Source organism: Arachis ipaensis, chromosome B3, assembly GCF_059453495.1.
Source record: "Arachis ipaensis isolate K30076 ecotype BB chromosome B3, ASM5945349v1, whole genome shotgun sequence".
Classification (NCBI taxonomy): domain Eukaryota; kingdom Viridiplantae; phylum Streptophyta; class Magnoliopsida; order Fabales; family Fabaceae; genus Arachis; species Arachis ipaensis.
The window spans coordinates 105023810-105038161 of NC_142438.1; the positions used below are offsets into that span (position 1 = coordinate 105023810).

Below are 14352 nucleotides of genomic sequence, written 5' to 3' on the forward strand. Positions count from 1 at the left end.
GAAATAAGAAAGGAAAATAAAGAAAGACATGATAAACAATAATCAAAAGGATCAATTAAAATAAAAATAGTTCTTGTATTAATAAATTCTAAAAATAATCCAATAGTAACTCTGAAGAAATTAAGGATATGAAAGAGTAAGTGACAAGTAAGGAAACAAACTAGAATGACGAAGTCTTGACGGAGGTAATAACTCTTCTCAATATCCCAATCCAAAAAGCAATAAAATCAAATTCCTAAGAACTATGAATGTGTAGAGGGAAAAGCAATAAAATCAAATTCCCTGACTCTAATCTGCTTTTCTGGGCCAAAAACTGGGTCAAAACAGGGCCCAAAATCGCCCCCAGCGAATTTTGCAGATTCTGCAGATCGCGCACGTCACGCGATCGCGTCATCTACGCGTTCGGGTCATCCAGCGTTTTCCCTTGCCACGCGTGCGTGTCGTCCACGCATTCGCATCACTTGTGCAGTTTCCAATCCATGCGTTCACGTCAGGCACGCGAGCGCGTCACTGTAATTTCCTCTAATTCGTGCGGTCGCGTGAGCCAGCGTCCGCGTCGCTTCTCGCTGGTCATCTCCTCAATTTCTTGTGTTCCTTTCATTTTTTGCAAGCTTCCTTTCCAATCTCCAAGTCATTCATGCCCTATAAAGCCTGAAACACTTAACACACAGATCATGGCATCGAATGGAATAAAGAAGAATTAAAATACATAATTAAAAGTCTCTAGGAAGCAAGTTTTCAACCATGGAGTAATTTTGGGAAGGAATTGTAAATACATGCTAATTTAATGAATAAATGGGTAAAGATTTGATAAAACCACACAATTAAATACAATATAAACCATAAAATAATGCTTTATCATGGCTCCTCCCATCTTTGATTCTTCCAACCTTGATGCCTGTTCTCATTATAGCTTCCATTCCTTACAACAAGATTGGAACCAAACTTGAAACCAGAGGGGTGAGAACTCATAGTAGCTAAAGAAAATAAAAATTAATAAAAATTAATGAAAATAAACTCCTAAAACTAGAAACACTAACAAAGAAATAAAAAAGCAAATATTTACAATAACCAATAATAAGGCACACGTTTGCAATTCCCTGGCAACTGCGCCATTTTGACGAACTGATTTTCTGTCAGTAAAGAATTTTCCAAATAAGTTCACGTTGTAAGTATAGCTTCTAAACCAACAGAGAATCCTTTCATACAAAAACTTTGGTTGTCACAAGCAACAAAACCCAATAAAATTTATAATCGAAGTATTTAAATCTCGGGTCGTCTCTCAAGAAATTGCAGGGAAGTATGATTTAGTATTAGTTATTGAAAAAGTATATTTTTAGGTTTTTAAAATAGGAAACAAGAAAATAAATTGGCAATAATTAAAGTAAATTAATTATCATGAAAACCATTGCAAGGTATGAGAACTGGAAATCCCATCCTAGTTATCCTTATCAGGTGTGATGAGAATTGTTTATTGCTCCCACTTAGTTAACCCTTACTAAATAAAGGAAAGTCAAGTGGACTAATCAATTTGATTCCTCAAGTCCTAGTCAACTCCTGTGGAAAGACTAGCTTTAGAGGGATCCAAATCAATCAGCAAATTCTAATTTTCAATCAACAGCTGAGTTTGATAACTCAAGTGTCACCAATTACTCTACCAAAGCAAAGGGAGAAAAATCTAAATTATTTATATCATAAATAGAAGAAAGAAATCATAAATCTAAAATACCTCAAATTGCATTAAATACAAAATCAAATCTAACATTGGAAGGTTCATAAGCCAAATTGGATAAAAAGAGAATCAACAAGAAAAATAGAATAAATTAGTAAGCTAGAACAAATAAAAGTAGAAGAGAAGTTAAATTAAAGAAACATTGAACCTGGAATTGAAGAAGAAATAAACCTAATCTAAGAGAATCATAATCCTAGAGAGAGGAGAGAAACTCTCTCTCTAAAAACTACATCTAAAACCTAAAATTGTGAATATGAAAGTTGTCTTCATGAAAGAATTGATTCCCCCACTTTATAGCCTCTAATATGTGTTTTCTGGGCCGAAAACTGGGTTAAAAATAGTCCAGAAATCGCCCCCAGCGATTTCTGATACGTCAAGCACATGTCAAAGTTACGCGTGAGAGTCGTCCACGCGTTCGCGCGGATTGAGTTTTTGCCAGGTCACGCGTGCGTGTCGCCTATCTTTGGGGCAGTGATAAACCCCCTTTTTAGGGTTTATCATCTATAGAATCTAAGGGTTTTATCCATGATCTTCCACACTTATTCATATAAAACTGCATGATTTTGTGTTCCTTTCCCATTTTACCTCGTAGATGAAAATATGCTTCTTTTGCATCAAAATTGATATATTATAATCCTCCTCTATTACCATTAGATGCCTTGATCTGTTTGTTAAGTGATTTCAGAAGTTACAGGGCAAAAATGGCTTAGAGGAATGAAGGAAGCATGTATGAATGGAAGGAGCATGGAACAAATTAAAGAATTGGAGTTTGGACATGCACGCGCACGCGCACCGTACGCGTACGCGTGGATGCGCTCATCCAGAGCCAGCGCAGTGGAGCTGAGCGAGGAGCCGGCGCGCTTATATGGCTGGGCCATATTCCTTATGATGCTCACGCGCACCTTACGCCTGCGCGCAGATAGCAAAAGACCCCAGGGATGCGTACGCGTGCAGTGCGCGTACGCGTCGATGTGCGCACATGATTTTTTTTAATGGAACACGTGCCCAGCGATTTCAAGGGGTTCCTAGGCCCTGTTTTGGAGCAGATTTTGGAGGGAAAAGCTTAAGAAGACCAAGGATTAGGAGTGTTAGGACAATTAGTCATAATTCTAGATATTTTTAGAGAGTTAGTTACATTTTGCTTTTAGAGAGAGAAACTCCAACTTCTCTATAGGATTTCACTTCTTCCATTGCAATTCTCCGTTGATTTCTTGGTGAGATCCATTGCTAATTCACTTTTGCTTTGGTACAAGTTGTAGATCTACTCTTAATTGATGCTCTTTTGATTCAATTTCTTAGATCTAGATTTGGTTCACTTTGTTACTTTGAATTTGGATTAATGCATTGTGCAATTTCATTTAATTCTTTGATTGTTGATGATTGTTTGGAGTAGATAGCTTTAATTCAATTCTCTTCTCTCAATTGCATCATGTTGTCTATAATTGCCTACCAATTGTTTGTGATAATGACAACCTTAACTATGGAGTAGATTTCTCTTACTTGGCTTAAGGTTTGAGTTATTGGAGACACTTGAATAGTGGATATCAATTGTAGATTATGAATTGAGAATTGCTAATTGATTTGGAGTGCCCTAAAGCTAGACTTCTCTAGGGTGAGACTAGGACTTGTGACTCAAGTTAGTTACTCTCACTTGACTTTCCTCCATTGTTAGGGGGTTAACTAAGTGAAGCAAGCATCAATTCTTATCATAATTGAAGGAAACTATAATGATAGAACTTCCAATACTTACCCTTAGCCAAGGGTTTTATCTCAATTAATTGTTGCTTACTTTGTTAGCTTGAATTATTGCACCAACTCTCAAAACCATAAAAGCTTTCCTAATCAATGATGAGCATTCTAAGGCAATTCCTAGGGAGAACGACCCGGGATCAATACTCTCGGTCATAGATTTTAGAATTGTTTGATGTGGTATTTGCGTGTTGGTTAGACTATACTCACGATCGAATTCATTGCTAGTTTCTAGCCGGCATAAGAATATTTTCATTCATAAAAATGGCGCCGTTGCCGGGGATTTGCTTATGTGTGCCATTCCATTGGTTAATGTGAATATGTTAATATGTGAATACTTGCATTTTTCTCTTAATTGATTGATTATTTGTTTGATTGTTACATAGGACTAGATTTTGCTTAGATACCAATTGATGTCATGAGCTTCTTTTCTCCTTCATTGTATGACGTGTTCACTACCAAATCCGAGCTTAGCGCCATTTGATTCGGAAATTAAAAGAACTTTTCTTCACATAGGCAAGCTCGGAGGCGGTTAACCTTTGAGGAAGGTGAAAAGGTTTTTACCAATTCACCAACCATATCATCATCATCCAACGAAGGCACTAATTACTCTTCCGTTGATACTACTAATAGTTCTTCTTTTGATCTAGGTTTTGACAACATGGCCGCTCCAAGGAGAGTAACTCTCAAGGAAGCGGGTGCATCGGATTTTGTTCTCCAACCTCTACATGTGCTTCATCCCAACTTGAATGCAAACTTTGAACTCAAGACCGCTCTCATCAATCTCCTACCAAAGTTCCATGGACTTCCCGCACAAGATCCAATTAGACACCTCAAGGACTTTCATGGTGTATGCTCGACTACTAGGCGGGAAGGATCCGATGAAGTGGCTATATGGTTATTTGCCTTCCCTTTCTCTCTTGAGGGAAGAGCCAAGGAGTGGTTTTATACCTTACCTAGTGATGTTGTATTCGAATGGGACTTGCTTAGAAGAGAATTCCTTGATAACTTCATGCCTGTGGAAATGACGGACAAGCTAAGGAAAGAGATCTCATATATTGTACAAGGCAAGATGGAAACTTTATATGAATATTGGGAACAGTTTCGCAAACTCCTTGATTCATGCCCCAACCACATGATTGACACTCAAGTCTTGCTTAGCTATGTGTGCCAAGGCATGAGGGAGCAAGACAAGAATTTGTTGGATGCTTCAAGCAATGGTTCTTTGTCAAAGTATAGGACGGCGGAGGAGGCATGACAACTCATCACCGACTTGGCCGAGTCCACTCAACATGCTAGACAGAGAGTTAACTGCCCAAAGGCCGTGAATGAAGTTTCCTCTAGTGGTGAGACCGCTATCCTTACTAAGACCTTGTGTGAGATGACAAGCCTTCTAAAGCAACTCCAAGTGAATCAACAACAACCTCCATCCCAACAACAACCCCCTCCTCAAAACCAATAATGTCAACAATTGGTCCCCCAAAGAGTGTGTGGCATTTGCTCATGTTATTCCCACTACACGGACGAGTGTCCAAGTCTCCAAGAAGATAACACTCTAGCGGCTACCCACAACTTTTATGATCGCTCCTACTATGAACGTGCTAATCAAGGATACCATAACCAAGGGAGTAATTATAACCAAGGGTACCCCCAACAAGGAGGCAACTATAACCAAGGGAGTAACAACTCTAATCAAGGATGGAGGGATAACTCCAACCAAAGTTGGTGGGACAATTATCAACAAGGAGGAAGGGACAATGGAGGCAACCAAAGGTGGAACAATAACACTCCACAAAACCGCTATTCACAAAACCCTCCAAACCAATAACCAAATCAAGGAAGGAACTATCAAACCTACATACCACCTCATAGACAACCACTCCCACCTAACCAACCCCAAGCACCACAAATCACATACCCTTCCACATCTTCAAATCAAGATGACATACTCCGGTCCATACTCTAAGGACAAAAAGAACTCCAAAACACACTCAACTCAAGTCTCAATGGTCTTACTTCCACCCTTCAAGCTCTCATTGCTCGCATGAAGCCACCTTCTACTCCCACCCCTCAAGCCTCAACCTCTAGTACCATACCCTCTCAACCTCTACCCAACCCCAAGGGTGGCATCAACGCTGTAACCTTGAGGTCTGGAACTCAATTGAAGGAAAGGGATTCAAAGGCACCTAGTCCAAGAAAAGTCGCTCAAGAGGAAGATGGGATTGAGATAGAAGAAATTGAAGAGGAGGAGGAGCCACATGTAATAGTTGAAGATGAAGACCCTCTACCAAGGAGAGAAGTCCCTAGAAAGGAGCAAATTTTGGAGGAAGTGACTCAACCAATCCCATTTCCTACATTGGCAAGAAAGACTAAGAAGTGTATGGAGCTTGACCCAAAAATGGTAGAGATGTTCAAGAAAGTGGAGGTAACTATCCCTCCTCTTTGATGTTATACATCAAGTGCCTAAATATGCAAAATTTTTTAAAGACTTGTGTATGAACAAGGATATAATTCATGAGTTGGAAACCATTCCATTGGGGAGTTCTATTTCGGCTTTAATGGGGGCCATTCCGGAAAAGTGTGTTGATCTGCGTCCTTGTTTAGTCTCTTGTGTTATTGATGGAGTCCAATTTATTGATTGTATATGTGACCTTGGTGCATGTGTTAGCATTATGCCTCTTTCCGTTTATCATCTATTGAAGCTCCCACCGTTGAAGCGGTCGGCGGCTAGGTTTGTCTTGGCGGACAAGAGCATAATAACCGTGGCAGGTATTGCGGAAGATGTGTTGGTCAACATCAAGGGTTTGATATTTCCAATTGATTTCCATATCATTGAGATGCCACCAAGTGAATCCGAGAGGGCATCATCTATCCTACTTGGGAAGCCGTTTTTGAGGACCTCTAGATTCAAGTTGGATGCTCATTCGGGAACCTACTCATTAGAGATAGATGGGAGAGTTGTAAGTTTTAGCCTAGAAGAAGCAATGAGTCACCCACCAGAGAACCATTCCATATTCCGGTGTGATCTAATTGACAACATTGTGGCCGGAGTGCATTGTGCAAAGCTAGAAGAGAAACATGTGGTTAAAAAAGATAGTGAAGATCCAAGTGTAGGAGTTCAAGTGACAAGCCAAGGGCAAAAGCTAGAATTGAAGCCACTACCGTCCTACCTAAAGTACTCATACCTTGATGAAGCCCACAAGTTTCCGGTGATCATAGCAAGGGAACTAAATCCTCAACAAGAAGAAAAATTACTATGTGTTTTGAGGAAGAATAAAAGGGCAATAGGGTGGAGTCTGGCGGATCTAGTAGGGATAAGTCTCCAAGTGCGTGAGCACCGGATCTTTTTGGAAGAAGAAGCTAGACCCGTGAGACAACCTCAACGGCGATTAAATCCTACTATTTTGGAGGTTGTCAAGAACAAGGTGACACGGTTACTCGAGGCGAACATCATCTACCCTATTTCGGATAGTGAAAGGGTAAGTCCCGTTCAAGTTGTGCCTAAGAAGTCCGGGGTAACCAAAATCAAGAATGAAAGCGGGGAGCTCATAGAAACATGGGTGCAAAACTCTTGGCGAGTATGCATAGACTACCGAAGGTTGAACTCGGCCACTAGAAAAGATCACTTTCCACTTCTGTTTATCGATCAAATGCTCGATCGATTATCCGGTAAATCCCATTATTGCTTTCTAGATGGCTATTCGGGGTACTTCCAAATACACATTGCTCTAGAGGTCCAAGAAAAAAAAACATTTACTTGCCCTTTTGGAAGTTATGCCTACAAGCATATGCCATTCGGCTTATGCAATGCACCGACAACTTTCCAAAGGTGCATGATTAGCATCTTTGCGGATTTTCTAGAGCAATGCATGGAGGTATTCATGGATGACTTCACGGTATATGGTGATTCTTTTGATCATTGCTTGGATAATCTCGAAAAAGTTTTGGAAAGATGTACTAAAACTAACCTTGTCTTGAATTTTGAGAAGTGTCATTTCATGGTCAAGCAAGGCATTGTTTTAGGATATATTGTTTCCAAAGATGGTATTTCTGTAGATCCGGCAAAGATTAATGTCATATCTAGTTTGCCTTACCCCTCTTCCGAGAGGGAGGTCCGCTCTTTCCTTGGACATACAGGATTTTATGGGAGATTCATAAAGGATTTTAGCAAGGTAGCCTTGCCTCTCTTAAGGTTGTTACAAAAGGATGTTGAGTTTGATTTAAGCAAGAAATGCATGGAGGCTTTTGACAAGCTCAAGGTAGCATTGACCCAAGCTCCCATTGTGCGAGGGCCGGATTGGAGTCGGCCATTTGAAATAATGTGTGATGCTTCAAATTTTGCCGTGGGAGCCACGTTAGCACAACGCGAGGGTAAGAATCCATATGTCATAGCCTATGCATCAAAAAAACTAGATGGAGCCCAATCCAACTACACCACCACCGAAAAAGAACTTTTGGCCATTGTTTTTTGCCTTGGACAAGTTCCGAGCATATTTACTCGGTTCAAAGGTGGTAGTGTACTCGGATCATGCGGCATTAAAGTATTTGTTGGCTAAGAAGGAATCTAAACCGAGATTGATTAGATGGGTTTTATTGTTGCAAGAATTTGACTTAGAAATCAAGGATAGGAGTGGTACGCAAAACCTAGTGGCGGACCACTTAAGTCATCTTGAACACACAAAAGGCGATACTACTCCTATCAATGATTCTTTTCCCTTTGAGGGCTTGCATGCAATCTCGGAAACCATTCCTTGGTATGCACCAATCGCCAATTACTTAGTATCTCGCTCCTTCCCTCCTAATCTCTCCAAACACCAAAGGGATAAGCTAAAAAGCAAATCCAAATACTATGTATGGGATGACCCATAACTTTGGAGATGTGGGGCGGATCAAGTAATTCGGAGGTGCATTCCACAAATCAAATTTCACTCAATCTTGGAAGCTTGTCACTCCTCCGATGGAGGAGGCCATTTTGGACCTCAAAGAACGGCAAGGAAAATCCTAGATTGTGGTTTTTGGTGGCCAACTCTTTTCAAGGACTCTTCTCATTTTTGTAAATCTTGTTCTCAATGCATTAGATTTGGTAACATCTCCAAGAAGGATGAAATTCCCCAACAAACTATGCTATTTTGTGAGATTTTTGATGTGTAGAGAATTGACTTCATGGGGCCATTCCCAAATTCTAATGGTTTCCTCTACATTCTACTTGCCGTTGATTATGTGTCCAAATGGGTGGAGGCAATACCCACCCGGACGGATGATGCTAATGTGGTCCTTTCTTTTGTGAGAAACAATATCATTTGTAGATTTGGGTCACCACGAGCAATCGTGAGTGACCAAGGTTCACATTTTTGCAATAAAAGAATGGAAGGGCTCATGAAGAAATATAGCATCATGCATAAAGTAGCCACGACCTACCACCCACAAATAAATGGCCAAGTTGAGGTTTTCAATCGGGAAATTAAACGCATCTTGGAAAGGATTGTGAAACCCAATAGGAAAGATTGGAGTGCCAAACTCACCGACGCATTATGGGCCTACCGAACGGCATACAAAACACCAATTGGCATGAGTCCCTTTCGGTTGGTATATGGAAAGGCTTGCCATTTATTGGTGGAGATAGAGCACAAGGCATATTGGGCCATTAAGGAGTGTAATCCAAGTTTGGGTGGAGCCGGAGTTGAGAGGAAGCTACAACTATCGGAGTTGGAATGTTTGAGGCTTGAAGCATATGAGAACTCTAGACTTTACAAGGAGAAAATGAAAGCCGTGCATGATAGGAACATAAGAAGCAAAGAATTTAAAGCCGGTGATCTAGTCCTTCTTTACAATTCTAGATTGAGATTGTTGCCCGGAAAACTAAGGTCAAAATGGGAAGGCCCATATCAAGTAGTAAAAGCGGAACCCTATGGGGTTTACCATTTATGCCATCCCTCAAGTTCAGATATCTTTAAGGTCAATGGGCACCGTCTCAAGTTGTATCATGGTGAGCAAATGAAGAGCAACAAAGAGATTGAGGTATTCCTTTTGGAAGATGCACCTCTTGGCAAAGAGCAATGAGCTAGTGGAAGTCCAACTTAAGGACATTAAACAAAAGTGCTAGGTGGGAGACACCCCACCATGGTGAGATCTATCCTTTTTACCCTTTTGTATATAGTTCTTAAACTCTTGATTGGTTTGAAATTGCTTAGCTATAGTCTTTATTGATTAGAATTCATTGTGAATACCTTGGATAATTTGTTCATGAAGGCTTGCATTAATTTTTCAATGAATGAATTGATTGTGTGGTAGAAGAACACCCCTTCTTTAGGTTTTACTTTGAGTTTTAGGTGTTTTTGGCCTCTTTGGCTAGATTGGCCATTAAATTCATGATTATCAGGCATCTTTCATGTTCACTCAAAAAAAGGGGGAGGGGGGGGGGAGGGGCACGCGTGCGCGCACTGTGCGCAGAAGCGTCCATAGGTCTTTATAGCTCCTGGCCTATTTTCCAGAGAGTTGTGCAAATTTTGGGCCAGTTTTGGGCCCTGGGCATAACCAGCATCACGCGTGTGCACACTGTGCGTGTACGCGTCCATGACCATTCACGCAAAAGCACGCATCCACGCACTTGCCGCGTACGCGTTACTACTGTGATTTGCGATCCTGGGCCATTTTTCCCAAGAGTTGTGCCCTGGTTGGGCCGATTTCATGCCACTGGCCTGACCCACCTCACGCGTACACGCACCAGGCGTGCACGCGCACCTCTATCATAATGCAAATTGACACGCAAGTGCATTGTGCGCGTCCGCGTCGATCATCAAGTTTTATTTTCTAGTACTTTTTCCCGAGAGTTGAGCCAAAGTTGTGCCCAACCTGTGCTGGGGGCACAACTCATATGCACGCGTATGCGCACCTGGCGCTCGCGCGCACACTGGCATTTCGCTACTTCGCGCATCCGTGCACCATGCGCGTCTGCGCCCTTACTGATTTTTGCCCATGCACGTGCACGTGTGCATGGCGCGCGCGAGTCAGTTCCGCGAACCAATTGAATTAGAGCGCGCCTTTCTCCTTCCATTTTCTTTCTTTCTTCTTACCACTACCCCTCTTCTTCACTTCTACCATCTTTTACCATCTCTACCGCCTCTTCTCCGCCACCATCGGCGGCAACTACCACCTCCAGCGGTCCCACACCTCTCTTTTCCTTCTTCTTCCTCTCCTCCCTCTCACTCTTCACTACCTTTTCTTTCACCTCCATACCGCATTTCTCTTCTTCCTCCTCTCAAGGTACTTCTCATTTCTATTTTTTAGTTTCCTTTTTCCTTCTTCCTTCCCTTAGTTACACTCCCTTACTCTTCTTCTTAGTTGGTTTTATTCATGTTTTCTTTGTTTGTTGAATTTCCTTTCTCTCTTTCTTTTCATTTTCTTATGGGTGTTACAAGTGGAGATTAATCTTGCATTTATTGAGTTTGTTTGATTTACTTGCTTTCTTTTGCAATTTGTGGTGTGATATGATGATTGATGATACTTTATGGGATGTTACATTGTCTCCCTTACTCAATTTTTATCATAAGAAGGGATGCACACCAAGTGTTTGATGAAAGACCCACATGACTTCTTGGAGTTATTTTGACTAAGTGTTTTCTATCTTGGTGCTCTTTTTCTTTCACTTGCTTGTTCATATATGCATTGAGCTTACTACATTTCTTGTTTTATTTATACATGCTCATCCCCTAATTCTCACTTCTTATTATTGATGTCAAGAGTGTGTGCTTCTCATGCTTCTTGTTTGCATGCATATACCACTCATACATCACATGCTAGTGATTAACCATGATCTTCATTATTGCCTTAGTTACATGTTGCAGCTGTCATGTATCTACGTCACTTATTCTCTTGGCTTTGTCACTAGCATGCTTATTATTTCTTAAGTGCTTCTTTGGACTTTATTTTATCACCTTTCCCTCTTTTCTAGGATGGTGATCAAAAGAGACAACGGAAAGGCACCCAAGAAGGCACCCTCACGGTCTACTAGCAAAGCACAACAAGCACCTAGAGTTAAGCCCCTCCCCAATAAGACAAGGAGCGTTGCTAACATTGACGTTTTGGAAAAGGAAAATCCGGCAAGGGATCCGAACAAGTTCCCCAACCGCTATTGCAAACTTGTCTTCCCCTTGATCAAACCAAGGAACTATCATGCAGAGCCCCTTCTAGCCCCTCCGGCTCATGTCATACCACTCATCATGCCCCACATCGAACGGCGGCAATGGGAGTTCCTATTGAGGAAGCCACGAGAGGAAAACTTATCCTGGGTGGTAGAATTCTACACTAACTACCATTCCTCTTTCCTTACATCGGTATTTGTGCGCCGAAGACAAGTTTTCGTCACAGAAGAGGCCATTCAACGTGTGCTTAAGACCGGACCGTTACCGGACGGGATTGATGCTTATCAAGAGATTTTGTCGGCACGGTGCCAATATGCATTTGATTAGGATTCCATCCTCAAGGTCATTGCTATACCTGAATCATTATGGATTCGAGGAAGGATGAGACCCCGGCCCAAGGGCATCACCACACATTTTCTCACTAGAGAGGCTCGGGCATGGGCCCAAATTCTAGCCTACTATGTGCTCCCAAGTACCCATGGCTCATCTATCACTGCCGAGTTAGCCTTGTTGGTTTGGTGTGTCCTCACAGAGAAATCGGTGCATATTCCCTGTCTCATCCGCCAATCTATGGGCCGCATCCATGCTAAGGGGAACCTACCCTTTTCTGCTCTAGTGACTGACTTAGTTGTCGCAGCCGGTGTTCCCCGGGAGACCAAGGATAGAAGGGCCATGATCCCGGCAGATGGCGATGTTGTTCCAAACGAGAGATATCTTTACCCTCCGGCAGAACCCGAAGAGACCAAACTTAACCGTCCCCATGAGCATCCCCTCCACCTCATCCGCACCACCAAAGTCATCCATGCAACGCATAGAGGACCTCCACAAGAAGCTTGACTGTTATGAGCGGCGTAACCAATGCTGATACACCTTTGTCAAGAAGCTTCTAAGTTGCCTAGCGCCACCTATGGAAGAACTGGAAATTTCCACGTCCATCGGCACCGATAATGAGGAAAGCGATAATGAAGAAGAGGATGGACACTCGGAAGCCGATCAACCACTGCGTCTCACTCAAGGCACGGAGGACCGTGCCAACTTCTAAGTGTGGGGAGGTCGGTCGGCCGACCGGTCTTCATAGGTAACACCCGAATAAATTTCTTGAATCTCTTTTGTTAGCTAAAGTAGATTGCATATTAGGTTTTTTCATTTTTGGCATCTCTTGCATATTAGTATCCTTTAATAAATCCACTTGGTTAGAGTAATAACTTCTCTCTTAGAAAACTAGAATTTTAGACCAATTTTGAAAATCTTTTGATGCTTAGCTTGTTTGAAGAATGTACTTTGGAACATGGATTTTGAGCCAAGAACACAAGCAAGTGAGTTTTGAGCCTAATGGTGTGATTACATCTTATAACCACTTATTTTCCCTTCTTGTGTGCAATTGTTCTCTTCCTACGATTGTGATCTTTGATTTGTTTAATTCTATATGTCCATTATTCCTTGTATTCATGCATTTATATGATTGAGGCCATCGTTTCATTTAGCTCACTTACCCAAATAGCCTTACCTTTTATCTTCCATTGTTAGCCAATTTGAGCCTACGATTACCCACTTGTTCATAATTTTAGCACATTATAAGCCTTAAAGCGAAAAACAATAAAAGTTCTTAAATTGGATCTTTGGTTAGCTTAGGCTAGTGTGTGTGTGTCATTTAAGTGTAGAAAATCTTGGGACATTGGGGAATAAAAGGGTAATTTTGTATTTTGTTGTAAATATTGGGAATTGGGTACATGCTCATGTGTAATGAGTGTAAAACCTTATGCATTGATGATCTTGTATATAGAAAGAAGAATGAGAAAACAAAAGGAAAAAAAAAGAAAAGAAGAAAAAAAATATATAAAAAATATAAAAAAAAGAAATAAAAAGGGGGACAAATGCCCCAAGGTAAAGCTCAATAGGGGTCAATGCATAAGTGTTGCCAAATGAAAAGGGGATACATGAGTATGTGAAAAAATGAGAAGAATGGGTAGTTAGGTTAGCTTTAAAACTGTATAGGATGTCATAGGTTAGGTGGGGAGTTTAAGCTTATCAAAGATTCAAATTTTAAGCTCACTTGACCAAATATGCATCCTTACCTTGACCCTAGCCCCATTACAACCAAAAGAAAAGACCTCATGATACTTGTATGCATGCATGGAATATATGTTTATTATTAGAAGAAGAACAAATTTTGGAAGAGCATGAAGTAGGGGAGAATTGAGTGATTAACCCTATACACCGAGCGAATAGAGTGCAAATACTTCCGGTGAGGGGTTCGAAGCTCAATTCCTTGTTCCCGGCTCTCACAAGCATTCTTCATACAAGCTATGCATATTTCATTTCGATAATTAGAATTGGTAGAGTTCATGCATTGACCACCATCTTGCCCTATGTGCATATAAATGCGTACTCTAGGAAGATTGAATTGCTCTTGGCCAAGTAGATAGTAGCATATACCCTAGTTGCATTCATGAAGGTAGATTGCATTACATGAGTCCTACTCCCTTGTGGTTCTTTGATTTTATGCTTTCCTTTAGCATGAGGACATACTATACTTTAAGTGTGGGGAGGTTGATAAACCCCGTTTTTAGGGTTTATCATCTATAGAATCTAAGGGTTTTATCCATGATCTTCCACACTTATTCATATAAAACTGCATGATTTTGTGTTCCTTTCCCATTTTACCTCATAGATGAAAATATACTTCTTTTGCATCAAAATTGATATATTATAATCCTCCTCTATTACCAT

The 14352-nt window shown here is 41.1% G+C and overlaps 1 protein-coding gene across 1 annotated transcript; it reads left to right on the forward strand.

Annotated features, from left to right (window-relative positions):
- Positions 1 to 5525: 5525 nt before the first annotated feature.
- LOC148571898 (uncharacterized) lies at positions 5526 to 9692 on the forward strand. Its single transcript, XM_088507341.1, has 4 exons — positions 5526 to 5859; positions 5969 to 6656; positions 8980 to 9467; positions 9673 to 9692. The coding sequence occupies exons 1-4, from the start codon at positions 5526 to 5528 to the stop codon at positions 9690 to 9692; spliced, it is 1530 nt and encodes a 509-aa protein (XP_088363467.1).
- The last annotated feature ends 4660 nt before the right edge of the window (positions 9693 to 14352 follow it).

Coding starts and splice junctions, on each gene's coding strand:
- LOC148571898 (XM_088507341.1), top strand. CDS start 5,526: ATGAAGCCACCTTCTACTCCCACCCCTCAAGCCTCAACCTCTAGTACC. Junction 5,860..5,968: donor GGCAAGAAAGACTAAGAAGT/GTATGGAGCTTG, acceptor AATTTTTTAAAG/ACTTGTGTATGAACAAGGAT. Junction 9,468..9,672: donor CCGTCTCAAGTTGTATCATG/GTGAGCAAATGA, acceptor GAAATTGCTTAG/CTATAGTCTTTATTGATTAG.